At 39.5% G+C, this 16,546-nt stretch overlaps 1 protein-coding gene across 1 annotated transcript in view; it reads left to right on the top strand.

Moving 5' to 3' along the window:
* The window catches only part of wnt6b (wingless-type MMTV integration site family, member 6b), a 40,741-nt gene extending 28,028 nt beyond the window's left edge, over positions 1 to 12,713 (top strand). Inside the window, exons 3-4 of the mRNA XM_034693139.1 lie at positions 6,178 to 6,482; positions 7,713 to 12,713. Coding sequence (XP_034549030.1) covers positions 6,178 to 6,482; positions 7,713 to 8,174 — 767 coding nt within the window. The 3' untranslated portion in view covers positions 8,175 to 12,713. The remainder of the gene's footprint in view (positions 1 to 6,177; positions 6,483 to 7,712) is intronic.
* Positions 12,714 to 16,546: the final 3,833 nt, after the last annotated feature.

Raw genomic sequence — 16,546 nt, 5'->3', positions numbered from 1 at the left:
GCTGCATGGTGGTGCAGTGGTTAGCACTGTTGCCTCTCAGCAAGAAGGTCCCTAGCTCGAACTCCTCACCGGGCTGGAGCCTTTCTGTGTGGAGTTTGCATTTTCCCCACTTGCATGCACGAGTTCTCCAAAAATACTCTGGCTTCTTCCCACAGCCCAAAAACATGCTAGTTAGGTTAATTGGTCACTCTAAAGTGTCCGAAGAAGTTGTATAGATAACGCAGGGATGGATCTTTGACACCTGTTGTCGAAAAGAGGGGATGTGACATCCCCTCACTGTCTTGGAGGCTTTAATTAATTACCTCAAATGAGCTCAATATGCTAATGGACCTATCATGTCAGTCAGTTATCTGCTGATGTTGCCAGTACAGTGAGAGGGTCATGACATTGCTACACTGGAAAAAATTCCCCTCCGAAAACAAGACAAAAAAAACGCATTTCAAGGTACTTTTCCCTTAAAATAAGCAAAACAAACTGCCAATAAAACAAGTGAAATTTGCTTGTAAGATTTCTTAAAATAAGATGCAATATTTAAAAAACTGTGATCTTAAAATTAGCAGGGAAAACTTATTTTACCAGTATTTTAAAGCTTAGTGTCTCAGAATAAGCCAGAAATGCTAACAATTAGTATTTTTCACTCAAAAAAATATTTCTGCACTAATACACTTCATGTCAACTACTTCATTTGAGATATATTCACCTTAATTTGAGTTGTATTATAGCGGAACTTCTCTAGGTTTAAGACCATCATGTACTTGAAATAAGATGACAAAGTTTAATTTGAGCAATTTGAGATATAAAGTCTTCTCATAGTGAGCTGGATATACTAAAATTCAGTCATGTTGTTTTTAGGATAAGCCAGCTATGCTCGAAAGTAGGTGTTTTATTGTGTGCATGTAGTTTGAGGATGAATATTTTTATCTGATTTAGAAGAAACATTGCCTGAAAACTGTAACCCACCCTTAAAAACAACCACTTTTCTTTCTTTCTTTTATCAATGGAGCTGTTTTCTGATAGATTCTCCAATAAAATGCATTTACTTAAATCAAGTAAAGTCTTAAATCAAGATTATCCGTCTTCTACAAATAATATATCAGCTTGAAAAATGTATGAAATGTAAAATAAACCTTGTTTCTTCTAAATTACAACTCAAAACAAGATCATTTCAAGATATTTAAGTTGCATTGTCTTAAAACGAGTCCCTCTATCTTGCTCAAATGTTACTTGTTAAGTAAATGTATCTGAAATCAAGAGGGATAAGACATTTAGACTAAAAATGAGACCATTTCACTTGGTAAGATTTTGAGTTTTTGCAGTGTACTTGGTGATGGCCTAATATCAAAACATACATGATTGATGGAGCCTGCTGTCAGTCTCAGCAATAAAAAATCACTTTTTGCAAAGGCTGTCTGGCAGACTGCTCTTATTTTGTGCATACTCTGATCTTCTTGCATTGCGAAAAAACACCTTATATCTCCATCAGTCACCTTTAGTTGTAACTAAATCCCACTTGGCAGATGATCAATAGATTTAGCACTGCACCCAGAGAGAAGCACATACTTCTATTAAACCTTGCTTATTTAGACTTTCAGTTCTAACACCCAGTCTCCCCTTGTATCATTCCCCCAAAAGCCAGAGCATTAAAGGAATATGCGCTAATTCCTGCAGTAGGGCCTTTATGGAATTAGAAGCAGACGTAGACAGGCCCAGACACCCACCGCAGCAGAGAATTTGTTTGGAATTCATGTCTCCGAGGAAAATATGAAACAGGGTGCCTCAAATCATCCAATTTTTGATATCTTCTGTTACTCATAACAATACTCTTTTCTCTGTTTTCTCCTTTTCAGACCACTCCCATTTGTATGACCTCTGACTATCTGTTGTGTTGATTTGCTCTCACTATGAACCAAATGAAATCAACTTGTGATTAGACCACCTATTATTTTTAACTGGAATGAAACACGCAGACATGCCATTTGCCTCGTTCAGGTTTGCAACAGGGTTTTATCAGAGCATCTGAGGACGCCTGGACCGGCTCCCAGCGTGTTTGGACATAGCGTATGGAACCATCACCATATTGTTCTGATTACAACGAGCTCTTTGCTGATGTGATGTGTCTCTAAATAGATCCAGACATGTTTTAAGGATGACACATCTTGATTTCAGACTGTCACTGCTTCTGGAAATCGCAGCACTATTATGCTGAACTGTGAGGTGTGGTCTTAACTGAGCAGGGAGAAGGATATGAAGCACACACACAAATGGAGACATAATCTACGCGTACCGCAATGCACAAGTCTTACATTGAAATAGAAGTCAAAGGGCGGACAGTTCAACTGAAACATGAACCATGACATAAAAAATCCACAGGAGACTTTTTATTAAAGAACCATCAAAGAGGCACACCAAACATCTCACAAGTAACCAATATGTAAAATGTCATAAATGCTTTAAGTCCACCTAAAACACACTAACGAGTAAACCACCATAGACTCTCCTCAATTGGGGTTTGCAGCTGGTATTGATATCACAGCGTGCTGGGTTGTGCAGGTCTCGTCGCACACCACTCCTTCTTTCTGTGTGTACGTGTGTGTGTCTGTGTGATAGTGTGTTACCATTCTTAATGAATCCCATTCGCTGAATCACGCGATATGCAGTTGGCAGTGTTGACAGTGGTGATGGCACGCTCACTGCGTTTTAGTTCTTATGAATAAAAGCCCCCTTGCTCCAGTCCCCACACACTCATACAGTGGCTCCCAAAGTGGCCTTTATCTTCCCTCTTTTTGTTGTCTCTAACACAGATTTACTCAGTCTCCAGTGTCGTAACCACCTTGGTAGAGGTCTGACATTTAGATAAGCGATGCCCAAACAACTTGAGCTGCTTTCTTGTCTCTTGATAAAATTTACACTCACTCGTACTGTCAACAAATCCAGTAAAAGGACCCAAAGTTCAGCAAGGCATTAATCTGTCTGCCACACCTTGTTCAAACATGAGTAAGTAATGCATTTGTCATTTGTCAACTATTTTCAGCACTGGATTAGCAAACATTTAATGTGCACCTCCTGTGCACCAGTCTGCAGCATGCAGGATAGGAAAACATGTAAGAAGAACCTGTCAGTGGCCAGGTTTTAACTCACTGATTTTTTGCTGTGTTATTTTGGGCAGAATGTGCTCAGTGTTTTCAATCATGTAAACTCTCACATTGACCTTTCAACTTTCACAGAAGTAACGTTAGCTTAGGTAGCCAGGTAGCATTAGTTAACTCACAGGAGGAAACAAGCAGATCTCTTCAAATCCTCTCATTGCTGCTCTTTTGATGTAGAGTGCAGTGATGTAGCTGCAATAACTAAGGATCAAGACGTATTGAGCCGAGGGCGAGAACGATGCTGGAGCCACCAGCGAGGACAGACGATCAATTTGCAGTTGTGGTTTTACATGCCTTTAGTCCGGAGTGTTAAGCCCTGCACCCGAAATAAACCAGCAGCTGTGCTGCGTATAAGTGTGAGAGCCTTTGTATGAGTGTGCATGTCAGAGGGAGAAATAGCTACACTCTCAGCACCACAAATCCAATGATGCCTGAGATCACCGTAATGGAGCGGGATTGAGAGAAAGGTGCTTTTATCCTGTTCCATGTAGCTGCTGTATTGACTGACTGGATGGAAGGACAGTTGTATGGATGAATGGATGGATGGATGGAAACCAGCTACTTTTCTTGTGTATCCATCTCTCTTTTTCCACTTGTTGACCTGCAGTTGATTGAAGAGAACTTGGGGATGATCAACAAAGAGTTCACTGACAGAGTATGTCAATAAAAAGATGTCTGGATGTGCTGTGGTGCAATTTGTAGGTGTGTATCATGTGCAGTTTTTGTCTCCATGGAATAATAAATTAGTTGAGAATGTGAAATGGAAAAAAGACTAAATACTTGTGTCTACCTGTGTGTAGCAGCATATTTGGAATGCACCTATTTTCCAAAGCCTACCCCTCCCAATTAATGGATCTGTTTACAACCTCATGTCTCAATTTAGTTTCTAGTTGTAACATTTCCATTTTATTTTCCATGGATTGTTTGACATTTTGGAAAAACACTTTTATTTATTTGGCTGAGAAGTAGCAAACAAAGCAGAAACGTCTTGCTTGGCTTAATTAAAGCAGTAGCTAAAGTCAATGCAACAAGACCCTACTTCTCAGTTGATTTATTACCTCAGTGAACGGTTTTCTAACAAGTTTCTGTCCCAGTCACGAATGTCAAGTCACCATACAGCAGGGTATTGTCCTTTAAATCAAGGTCCCAGAAGATAAAGCTGGCAAAGCTGTCTTGCCAAGATGGTACCAGGGCCGATGTTGACCAGAATATAGATGTTAGCATTGAATACCCAAATGTAGTCATTCTGTTTCCCACAAATGAAGATGGTGACAGCCTTAGCGCTGAACTCAAGATGTCCCAAGCGTGGTTCACTCACTCATGGGTTACATCTAAGTGACTTTGTACACTTTTCTTACTTGTCTACACTTTGTGTTACGTGGCGTAGTTTTGTGGTGTGTTTTTCTCTCTCTATGCTCCCAGTCTGACTGCAGCAGCTGGTGATTGGGAACAACTGTACCTGATCCCAAGACTTACTCCTTCAGTGGAGCGAGCGTGTGTTTTATACTCAATTTGGAGTTTATATCTTGATTTTGTTTTTTGTCATAATTGTAGTTCATAGTGTTTGGTGTTCTCTTTTGTTAAGTGTTCTTTGATAGAAGCTTGTTGTAAATTGTCCAATTTTCCTTATTTTGTTAATGCTGGGGTTGGTAGTCAGATTTAGATCCACTTTTTGTTATACTGGTTAAAATGATCTTTATGTCCTGATGGCAATCAATACATAATGTGTTCTTAAAAAAGAGTGTAAAAAAGCTGCTATCTACAGCCGGAGTAAACCTGGGAAAACACCAACCAATCCCTGCCATCAGGAGCCAAATGATGAAACCAATCAAATCCCGCCCTGCCGTTCTGCCCGCCTCCTGCAGAGCGTACATTTCATGTTTGTTTGTGTTTTTAACTTTCACTATGAGAATGTTTTGGTGTTTTCTTACTGCTGAGAGAGACATGAGTTGAAGTAGTGCAAAACACAAATGTTGTGCTTCAATAAATCCTTTACCTTTGCCTCTACTTTGTTCCTTTTCTTCTTTTTACCTGGGTTTATATTTATTGTTATCATACCCTGACCATCTTTGGGATGTAACATTTGTCCTACAACTTATAAAGGCCTGATTCAAAGCTTACTTGATGCTATATGAGGCCTATTTTTTTACATAAAGGCATCATTGTGGCTGTTTTTGAAACTGCCTACTATACTAGCAGTACGTATTCATTTGGCCAAAATTCTGTATGTAGTATGTAGTATGTGAACAAGAACAAAATTTGCAGTATTCCAAAACTGCCTGGATATGGTTCTGATTCAGGAAGATTTCTCAGTATGCAGCAGACTGCTAGCATACTGTTTCCCACAATGCACAGTGATAATGTTCCTTCTTTTTTTCTGTAAATGATGGGGGGCACTTTGTTTTTAGGTGCTGTGAAAATGATTAATTCCATATAAACCACTTCTTATCTTTTTAAATCATAAGTGATGGTAAAGAAGCAGTTTCTTTATCAGCTTGGCCGTTGTTTACTTCCGCTTTCCAAAACCGTAAATCCAGCGACGCCTGACCCAGCATACTGCAACACAGATCCAACAGAACACTCATACTACATACTACCTTCAAATGTACAATACAGTACATATTGCATACTACATTTGTAGGTAGTATGTAGCAGGTGGATTCGAAAACAGTCTTGCCCATGGACACTATGGCATGTGGAAAGCAGGACCTGGAATCAAACCCCAACTTGAGACCACTTAAAGATGTCCCACTCTACCACTGAGCCACAGCCGCCCCCTAAGCATTATCATCCAAGTTACAAAAATAAAGAAAATAAAATGCTTCCAATTTCTTAAATAATGAAAGCAAGTTCTAATTCCCTTGTAGGACTTGTTAAAGCACACCTGCACATATTTTGGTTAGTAATTATTCCTTCAAGCTGTAGAGAAATCATATCAGATTTCTGAATCTTACCTAAAGGCCTGTTGTTGACTTGTTTGGAACCAAACAATGAACTAAAACCCCTCTTTCACCTGTCCCTTGTACCACAGATATCCGGGAAACAGCATTCGTATATGCCATCACAGCGGCTGGTGTGACCCATGCTGTGACCCAGGCCTGCAGCATGGGAGACCTCCTGCAGTGTGGCTGTGAGGCGACCAGGAACAGAGCACCTCCGAGGCCATCCTCAGCCTCCTCCTCTGGGGACGGGGTCAAGTGGGAGTGGGGGGGCTGTGGAGATGACGTGGAGTTCGGATACGAAAAGTCAAAACAGTTTATGGATGCCAAGAGGAGAAGGGGCAAGAGTGACATCAGGACACTTGTTGACCTACACAACAACGAGGCTGGGCGGCTGGTAAGAAAGATACTAGAATAAAAACCTCAGTATGTCTGTGTGGTTCTTTTTAAAACATGTATTGAACATATCTTTATAAGAAATGCATTTTATCTGCTACTGTGTTATACTAAATCCAGATCTGGCACTACACCATGCCCTCAAAGATGTAGCAGCAAAGGTGTTACTTGTCCTCTGGAATGTTCCATCATTCCACGAACATGCAAAAGAGAAAGACATTGCCCGCAGCCATATTTGTGTAGCGGCGTAAGCTGATATTCTAACAAGAATCAGGTTTCTGAAACACAAAAACAAGAGCGTGCCACACATTTTGTTTTCAAGCCTCCGAGGCAAGTAGCGTCTTATGTTTCCACAGCCCTTGTAGAAGTTTAAAGTTCCTCTTTGTTGTTTATATGAAGTATAGCCTCAACAAGTCAACATGCTACTGAATGGAAAGAAGGAGCATCTTTTGAAGTAGTTACACTAATTTATATTACAGCTTGCTTCATCTTCGGGGAAACATTTCCTTCGCTTTTCCTCTCTGTTGTGTTGGTTTGTTTGGTACACGCTCTTGCAAAAAATGTTGGCACATGCACAAGAATAACACAGAGTTACAAAGTTCACTGTAGTTGGGGTCAAAGACAGGTAGAGGGAGAGGAGGGTTTTATGGATGACGTCCAATTGTAGCATTAGCGAACAAACCATTTGAACAAAAGACGAGACCTGCACACGAACGCCCGGAGGTTACGAAATAAAGGTGTTGTGGTGCTTGTGTATGTCTGTTTATGTGCATGCATGCAGGTCTACATGTATGCATATGTGTGTGTGTGTGTGTGTGAGAGAGAGAGAGCAGGCAGGTGTGTGTGTGTGTGTGTGTGTGTGATGGGTTAATTATGTGCAGTATAAGTGAATGATCTGTTGTCAAGGCTTGTTAGATGTAGGAAGGCCAGAGGCAACATGGAGGCAGAGGAGGGGGTGGGGAGCTGAATTCCTTCTGAATAGCGTCTGTTTTAATCTTACCTATTTATCAGTGTGTGTGTGATCAGAGACACACAATTAAAAACACAATTATAAACTGTTTCTTAGGTGAACTTGTTATTTGTCAAAAACAGTTCTGCTTGACTTCAGTGTACATTTTAAACATTCTCTGCCCCCTCATTGATTAACTTGTTTTTTCTCTTCTTCTCCCCCATCCGACCCTCTTCACCTCCGCCCTTTGAAATCCGCACCCTCCACACCTCACCTTCCCAGGCAGTGAAGCTCTACATGCGGACAGAGTGCAAGTGCCACGGACTGTCTGGCTCATGCACCTTGCGTACGTGCTGGAAGAAGATGCCTCATTTCCGGGAGGTGGGCGACCGCTTGCTGGAGCGCTTCAATGGCGCCTCCAAAGTGATGGGCGGCAACGATGGCAAGACTCTGATCCCCGTCGGCCAGAACATAAAGCCGCCAGACAAGCAGGATCTGATCTACTCTGACGAGTCGCCGGATTTCTGTGTCGCAAATAGAAAAACTGGTTCACTGGGGACAAAGGGTCGAATGTGCAACAGCACAGCCATGGACATCAGCGGCTGCGACCTGCTGTGCTGCGAGCGCGGCTACCGGGAGGAAACAGTGGCGTTTGAGGAGAACTGTCTGTGTCGTTTCCACTGGTGTTGTGTGGTCCAGTGCAAGAAATGCTTGGTACGAAAAGAGCTTAGTCTCTGTCACTGATGAACTTCTGAACTGAGGTTGAGTTCTGTCAATATGACTTGGTTGATCTGAGAACTTCTGTTACTTTTTTGTGGTTTTTGATCTAGCGTGAGAGAAGGACTTTCATTGTGTTACTTCTGCTCCTGTTTTTGCACCAGTCACACTCAGAGTATGCCCAAAAATGTTCATTTCAAACAACTGTTGATCCCTTTTGATGCTTGCCAAGGGTTCACTGGGTGCAGAAAGCAGTCACTTGAGAATAAAAGACAAGAGGGGCTGTAAGAAGCAAACAAAAAGTGGATGGAGAACTTTTTCTTTCTGAACTACCTATTTTTGTACATGAAAAAGGACCAAAGATTTTGAAGTTTTCCCATCTCTTTAAGGAGGCCTTCATGTGGCACATGGTTCAATACCACCACCAGATCAGTAGCTTGTCAATTTTTCATAGTTAAATCTGTTTGCTGTTTTGAAAATGCAAAGCTTTACAGGCTGGTGACACCAGTTGCAGTAATGAGCTGTGTCCCAGTGCAGGGGTAGTATCCTCTGAGGGACCCAGCCTTTGTAGGCTGTGTGGACTACTCGGGTCAAACTGAAGTGAGAGGGTCTGGCCTATGGAGGATTTCCAGCATTTCCCGCCCTTATCCTTGCATCCCAATGCACAGCTCACAGTCCACAGCTGGTGTCTAGCAAAAGCAAACTAACTGGCTAACTAGCTTGCAAAGCTAGCATTACATAACTTAACCATCACAATCCTCATCGAAAACACAATTTCAAATTTCAAGGCATCTTTATTTTTTTAACCTTTCTATTAGGCTACCTGCTGTTTCATTGAGTTGAGTCCAAATACTAATACCTACCAGTGCATTACTCCGCCGCTTGAAACTCTGCCATCTCTTTGAATTAATTTGGCACACAAAGTAACGTTGCTCTGCCAAGGATTCACCTGATGCATCCTTAGCAGCCTGGGAAAAGTTGGATGTTAGCTGCATTTGAAAGACACTTCGAAATGGGACAGCCTTTGATAAATTTAAACTTCAGTGCGCCTTTCAAAGGACGTATCGCCTGAACTGAGATACAGCTAGAACGTCTAATTTGGCTGTTAACTAAGCCCTCTCTTCTATTAATACATCCTGTTTCCACCCCTGTCAAACTTTAACTTCCCCCATAACAAGTGCTAGAAAAGTCATTCAAGATGACAGGTCTTCTTTAGATGGATCCCAGATGTTATCAGTGTGTATGGGTATTGTTTTGTCTATAGTATTAAATTGGGCATGCTAACACTGGCAGCTTAATAAGAGTGAGCCCTGTTTTATCCATTTATACTTAAACATGTCTGGGATATTTAAACGGCTTACACGCCCACTTTCATTCAAGCTATTACTTTAATAATAGTAATTATTATTATCATTATCATAATTATTATTATTACTTTAATTATACAAATTATTACTTTTACATTAACCCCATGAAAAAAAGCCAGGTTATGTATTGCGCAACTATAATTGGACGATGTTGTTCAGGGGAGGGGCCTAGTGGGTCGTCACATGTTCATTGGCTGCTAATCTCCAGGGGTGACACTGACTATTATGACACCTTTTGAGCCTGTAGAGAAATATTAAGTTTGCTGTACCATGATAGAAACATCAACGGTCACACTTTTGGCCCGAATTCTAGTCCTTCATTCTTACCTTGGACATGTTTTCAGAGAATGACTGTCACCATAAAATGTAACAGCGCAACCGTTTTGTCATGCTTTTGTATTCACAGTAATCAGAGCACCTTTGCATTGTGATGATTGATGTCTTTCTCCTTGCTAAACTAAATGCTGCTTTGCTGTACATTTTCTACAAGCACACCCCATACAAAACGATTCTGGTCTTGAATACACACACAAAAAGGGAAATGGTATATCATTTGAAGAATGCTGTTGGCGCTATCTTCTGCAGCTGTGCCAGCAAAGACTGTTATTTATATAAAGATATGACAACAAGACTACTCACTTCCATCTCTCTCTGAAGCACTTTGGATACAACGACTGCCGCGGACCTCCTCAGTAGCTTGGCAAATCAAACCTTCACAGCTGTCTGTTTGAATTCAGACATTACTCGGTATCACGAAATGTAAATAATGTATTTTGTTTATCTGTGATGTTATACAGGGCTAATGTAATAATGCACTTTGGATGTTAGCTTTCATGTGATACTGTATAAGCATGTGTGAGTGTGTGTGTGAGTGTGTGTGTGCGTGTGGGTGTGTGTATGTCTGAAAGAAACTATTAAGGATGTGTTTTTGCAGGTTGGCCAGTTACCACAGTATAATTCAGTCAGCAGTACTTTCTATATAACTTAAAGTTGCTGTCTGATGTTAAACTTCATTTTATTGGTTATTAAAAGCACAGTTCTCTTTGACTCTCTGTCTCAGTGTGAGGCAGACAAGATCTTCTGTTTGTTGCTTGTTTTCCGGGGAAGTGTGTTCCCCATAAATCATAAATCATGTCATCTCATTTACACTGAAGTTTTATTACCAGACAGTGTATACTTTACAACGCTGCTTCCCCCTTGTTCTGTTAAGGCTGCTTGTCTTGGAGGATCTTATCTTTTCTAAAAGGACTCAGAATCACTCTGCTCTAAACTGAAAGTCAGTGTAGTCAATGATTCAGGAAGCTATCATGACTCAGATCTGACAGTTCCAAGTAATGACAAATACAAAGTGGTAGTGAGTAACATGTGTTAGGATAGCGTCATTACAGACAGTTTCTCCCTTGCAGCTCAAAACTGTGTAAAACATTACTTAGTTTTGTAACATAGTTTAACAACCTTTCATGCTTGCATCTATCATTATAAAAAGTGATAACACTATTTTGGGTTCTTGAATTTCTAATGCATTTAAGACATGATCGTCTGTCTTTGATATGGACCCTATATTTTTTTGCAGATATCATGTGCAGATCCAGAATGGTACCACAGGACAAAGTAACACTATTATTACGCAGCATTTGTACACAATTGCAAAGTTAAGTCTTTCAACAGCAAAGTGACTTTAATGATATGAAATAATACAACTACCACACACAATGGTAACAAGTAACTCTAGGATGTATATGATATGATACAACAATAAATCCACTAATGTTATGATGGCATGGTTTTCACTTGGTTACTGAAGGTGTGTATTTGACTTAAGATGGTAAAGACCTCAAAAACAAAGTATCATCAACAGGGCTTTCTAATTATGTGATCATATCTATCTCTTAAATTAAGATAGGCATGATTAAATGTTCATTTCCATATCCGTGCATGTTCTGAATACCGTCTTGATATATTTTTTGACCCTAACCAAGTTTGGCTTGAGCCAACAAAAGATGAGTAAAAGGAAGAACAACAGAAATGTATTCCTACCTTAATGTAATAATACTTTTGGTTGAGAGAATCATTATGTAACACTTTCTGAAGCAGTCAGAGTTCCTTTAAGGAGTTTTTTTCATGTTGTAAAAAAACAGACTGATGTTGGTAATGATATCTTTCTATGGCCTACGAAATTAAACCAGAATATTTGCAACACGATTGATTCATACTTTGCAATTTGGTGCACAAGATGCACTTTTGATTCCTTTTTGGGATGTAAAAAGTGAGTTGCATCCTATACCTTGATGGTATGACCAATACACCAATGCAAAATGCAAAGAGGTGTTTTATGGTGTTACGTTTTTTTACCCAGAAGATTGTGCAAAGCTAAAGCAGACCAATCGAGTGGCGCCACTTTCACCCTCATTAGGTCATAATAATGTATTTAGAGGAAATTGTGGTTTATTACTAATTGAATAAACCTTATGTAGTGCTGGTTTGATTGAAAAGACTTCTAAATTTATACAAGTGACCATCGGGGGGTGACGCAAGTCTTGGCAAATTGGGCAGTGGGTCGAACCGTATCTCACAACTATCAACTTTACCACAAATACCATAAGGGTAGCTTGCATGGTGGCAATAACAGACAATGCTAGACAGTGCTACAAATCTGCAGAGAAACTACAATTGCTGAATGCAGTCAGAGTCTTCACATAGGTACACAGTTTAACCCCTTTTCCACTGAGAGCCACCTAAAAACAGACTGAGTTTATACACTAGTGAGACTTTATTCTGACATTTTAATACTTATTTTCAACACATGTAAACCCAATGGTGGCTGGGCATCACACATATTGATGGGCAGCATCCAACAGAAACAGCCTTTGTATTCCATGACAAAGATATACTGCTTTGTCCACAGGGGGGCGCCAAAATCGCCACAGCCCAAAAAGTTACTCACAGGTGCTTTAAGTGTCAGCCAATTACTAATGCAGCCCATCTTTGGCCAACCTGCTGGTGTAAACGAACAACTTCACTTTCCACAGGTGTTCATGAATTTATCAGTTTGTTATCTATTGGGAAGTGTTTTGTTATTTTCTTCTTTTGTAAGTTTGTTTTTTTCATAAATCATTTCATATCCGGATGTCGGTTTTTCATTTAGCCTAAAACTTTGTGACTCACATTCAAAACCCTATGCAAATAAAAAGAAAAACAGTCATTGAGTGTGGCACCTTTTGATAGTGTTACGTGTATTTTTGCATTTTTTAAATGTATTACTGGATTTATGTTGTTGTGGTCTGATGACCTTAAATTAAAGTGGCTGAAATGTTTTCATACAAGAAAAAGACAGAAACAATCAGCAAGCAATTTTCTGTTGTTGATAGATGTTTCATGTGTTTCAAGGTAAGTGAATGCTGTTTCAAATTTTATTTTAATGTAGCCCAATCTTGATATCCTCAAGTCAATAGACATACAGTATATAAATATATATGTGTGTGTGTGTGTGCGTGTAAATTGTGTAAAGTCTAATAAATGCATACTTTGTTATTAAGTCAAATCAGCACATAAATATAGTTTTAAACAACCCAAAATGATATAGACACTAAATATATGCAGAATGACATCATAAATAATCTTTTTGTTCCAGAGTACTTCCAAGCATTGCGCAAACCTATCTTAATCTTTAATTCAGACACAAGGTCAAGTGAGGTTTTCACCACAGTGATGATTTTCACCAAAGTCGAACCTTTCAGCAGCTCTGCTCCGTTCAATTCTATTTTTGCGACTCAGCAAAAAGAGGTGTTGTTTCGAGGTATTTATTCTGCAGAAATGAAAAGAGGAGGGTGGGAAAAAAGCAAAGCGGGCCTGTATTAGTTTGAGTTGTACAAGTTGACACAAGTTCATATTTTCCTGGAATTTGTTGCACGGTGGTGTGCAGCAGAGCTGGGCCAGCAGTTGTGTTTAAGACACGGAGAGGTAGCAGGAAAATGCCATGGGCCACTCATCTCCTCCTGTCTGCACTACTGTAGCACCTTCAACCTTTTCTACTCCTCTTCTCTGGTTTTAAGCCGTGCAGGTTTTCAGTGCTGCACGGGCACAGCCAGAGAAAATAGACAAGTGAGCAGATAGATTTATTGGAGCATTGGTATAAATACGGTTGCCTGTCGACATCTGTGTGCATGTGGCTGCATGTGTCTGTATTTGCCAGTCAATGTGTCTGAGTCTGTGTGTGTGTGTGTGTGTGTGTGTGTGTGTGTGTGTGTGTGTGTGTGTGTCCGTCCGTGGGAGTGCACAGCCAGGTTAGAGTGTGTGTATTTTTCCATGTGTCCCTTTGAAAGAGAAATAGTGCCTGAGGTATGCAACATCGTTCCCTGCTGGAGATGAGCTTTGTCTCCACCTACAATGACTGTTAAGTGCATGCACACACAAATACAGCCGCACACAAAGCATTAATGAAGGGTTGCCAGAATAAATGGATCTATAGTGTTACCCTGCAGTCTGTCATTTCCGTATATCAAACAGATAAATAGAGTCCTGCTGCTTCTCAGCTCCTACAGAGGAGTCTTGGTGGTCTGTTGCTTTTATTCACTGTGTGTTTCCTTTACATGTATGTGCATGCTCACCTACAGGAAGACAATAAGAGAGCTGGAAAGGGATTAGATCATAAAGAAATGAGAAAAAAAATGGGCAAATACAGGAAAATGAACATCAGGGGAGGGGAAATTATAAATGAGACAAGGAGGGATAGATAATGAGGGAGAACTTAGAGGTAATCTGACACTATAATGCTCTTCCATTTGTGTGAACTCTCCTCCAATCCTCCATCAATCTAGCAGTGAGATGTTGCTTACACAAAGGGCACAAGTAGAGATCAACTCTGTGTGGGGTTTCATCTGATACCAATGACTATAATTAAAGGAGTGGGAGAGACAGACATTCAGAGAAATGTTTAACACAAACCATGAAATTAAACAATCGTACCTCTTTTACAAGATAAAATGTGCACTAAATGTATTCTTTATTATACTTTAAAGAAAGAGGCACTCACATTTTCACATTTGCACACATGACCTCCACTTTGGCTCAGTATGTTTGGAAGAGACAGTGATCTTTATGAGTTAATGCAGGCCCCGGAGGTGATAGCTCAGCTGCTGCCTCAGTTCCACAGCCCACCCAACTCGGCGTAGAGATTTAATAGTCCATTTTGTGCATGACATTTTAGGCACAGCTTGCCTCAGGAGAATTAAATGACATATACTCTGCAGAGAGACACATCAGGGATATAATCTGACTTAGCACGCATAGGGTTGTTCCTGCATGAGAGTGTCAAGGTGTTAATCCAGATATAATGCTGTCCAGAAAAAGAAGAAAGTTCAACGAGAGTATTTTTGTGTTTGGCAAACTTTCCCCGACCCCCCTGAGGAATATGCAGAATAAGAAAATATGTTGGGTTTCCTCAAAGAACCTGTCATCATTGCAACATCCTGTAACAACACTTGCCGCCTTGGGAATCACTCATTGACCCACATCATTGTCGTGGGTGGAAAAACATTGAGATGACCTGGTGATGTATCTTTTACTCATCCCTTACGCCCCCACTCCCCAAAGTCTTCCAACAGCAGACCCACATCTTTATCAGTTTCTCTTTCTCTCTCTTTCTTTCATCATGCTGTACTTGTGATCGTGTCGCTTACCAAACTCTGTAACCGTCTCTTTACACCCCCTCCTCTCTTCTCTGTTATCCTGGGTTGTGAAAACATGGCCGCCAGGAGACACAGGGGGTCAGCTGCCTGTTGTGGCTGCTTTGGCTCAGTGTCTGTTCCTGTGTGAAGACAAGGAGGGTCTCTTTCTTTAGAACAGAGACAATAAACACGGCTGTTTGCACAACAACAGTCAGGCAAATCCCTGATGGGAAGCAGACAACCGGGTTGCTCAAGTGTGCGTGCACATGTGTGCGTGGGCAACCTGTGATCACTATGCAGCACTCCTGGGGGAATACTCAACTCTCTCAACTCAACTCAATTTGATCTAAATAGCACCTTTCATACGTTTAAGCATGCAGGGTGTTTCACAAAAGAACAGAGAGACAGAAAATAGCAAAAAAAAAGTATAATGATACAGGGCTATAACAAGATGGAGGAAAGTAATATAGTAATACTTATTAATATAATTATTACAATAAAATCAATAAAATATATTCAGATAAATACCAGAAAAGTAATACAAAAATACAATAATATAAAATAAGATATTTAAAATTAAAATGTACTTATGTTAAAATAATAATAATAATAATAATAACAATAATAAAAAATAAACACAATAATAATAATAATAATAATAATGATAATAATAATAACAACATCAACAATAATAATAATAATAATAATAATAATCACAATAATAATTGCAATAATCTTTACCATAATAATGGTAATAATAATTACAGTGATAATAATAATGGTAATAATAATAGTATTAGTAATAACAATAACAATAATAATAATAATAATAATAATAATAATAACAATAATAATAATGATAATAATAATAATAATAACAATAATAATAATGATAATAATAATAACAATTAAAATAACAATAATCATAATAATCATAATCATAACAATCTTAAAAATCATAACATTAATAGTGAAATTACTCTAAGTTAAAAGCAGGATTAAAAATGTATGTCTCTAGTATGTCTTTCAGTGTCAAGAGGCACAGTTAAGGGTCATACATACAGAAAGCTCTCTCTCTCTGTGTTAGACACATAAGGAACATCTAAAAGGGAGCATTCGAGGACTTCAGTGTTTGGCTGGAACATGGAATGACAGGAGATATACACACAGAGATGCATAAATGAGGCATCAAAGAGCAGCATGTCAGCTACTTCATTGTTCAGGTGAAGAAACCCATCAATGTAACATTTATCTTTAGTTAAAATTTGACTTTGATTTAATAATACAGAGCAATGTTTTAAACACTCTTTCCACTGCATGTAACAAAGAGGCTTTCATCACTTTGTATTTTGAACACAAGATGGCG

Source organism: Notolabrus celidotus, chromosome 10, assembly GCF_009762535.1.
Source record: "Notolabrus celidotus isolate fNotCel1 chromosome 10, fNotCel1.pri, whole genome shotgun sequence".
NCBI classification, from domain to species: Eukaryota; Metazoa; Chordata; class Actinopteri; order Labriformes; family Labridae; genus Notolabrus; species Notolabrus celidotus.
This window is presented reverse-complemented; position numbering and strand designations above follow the sequence as displayed.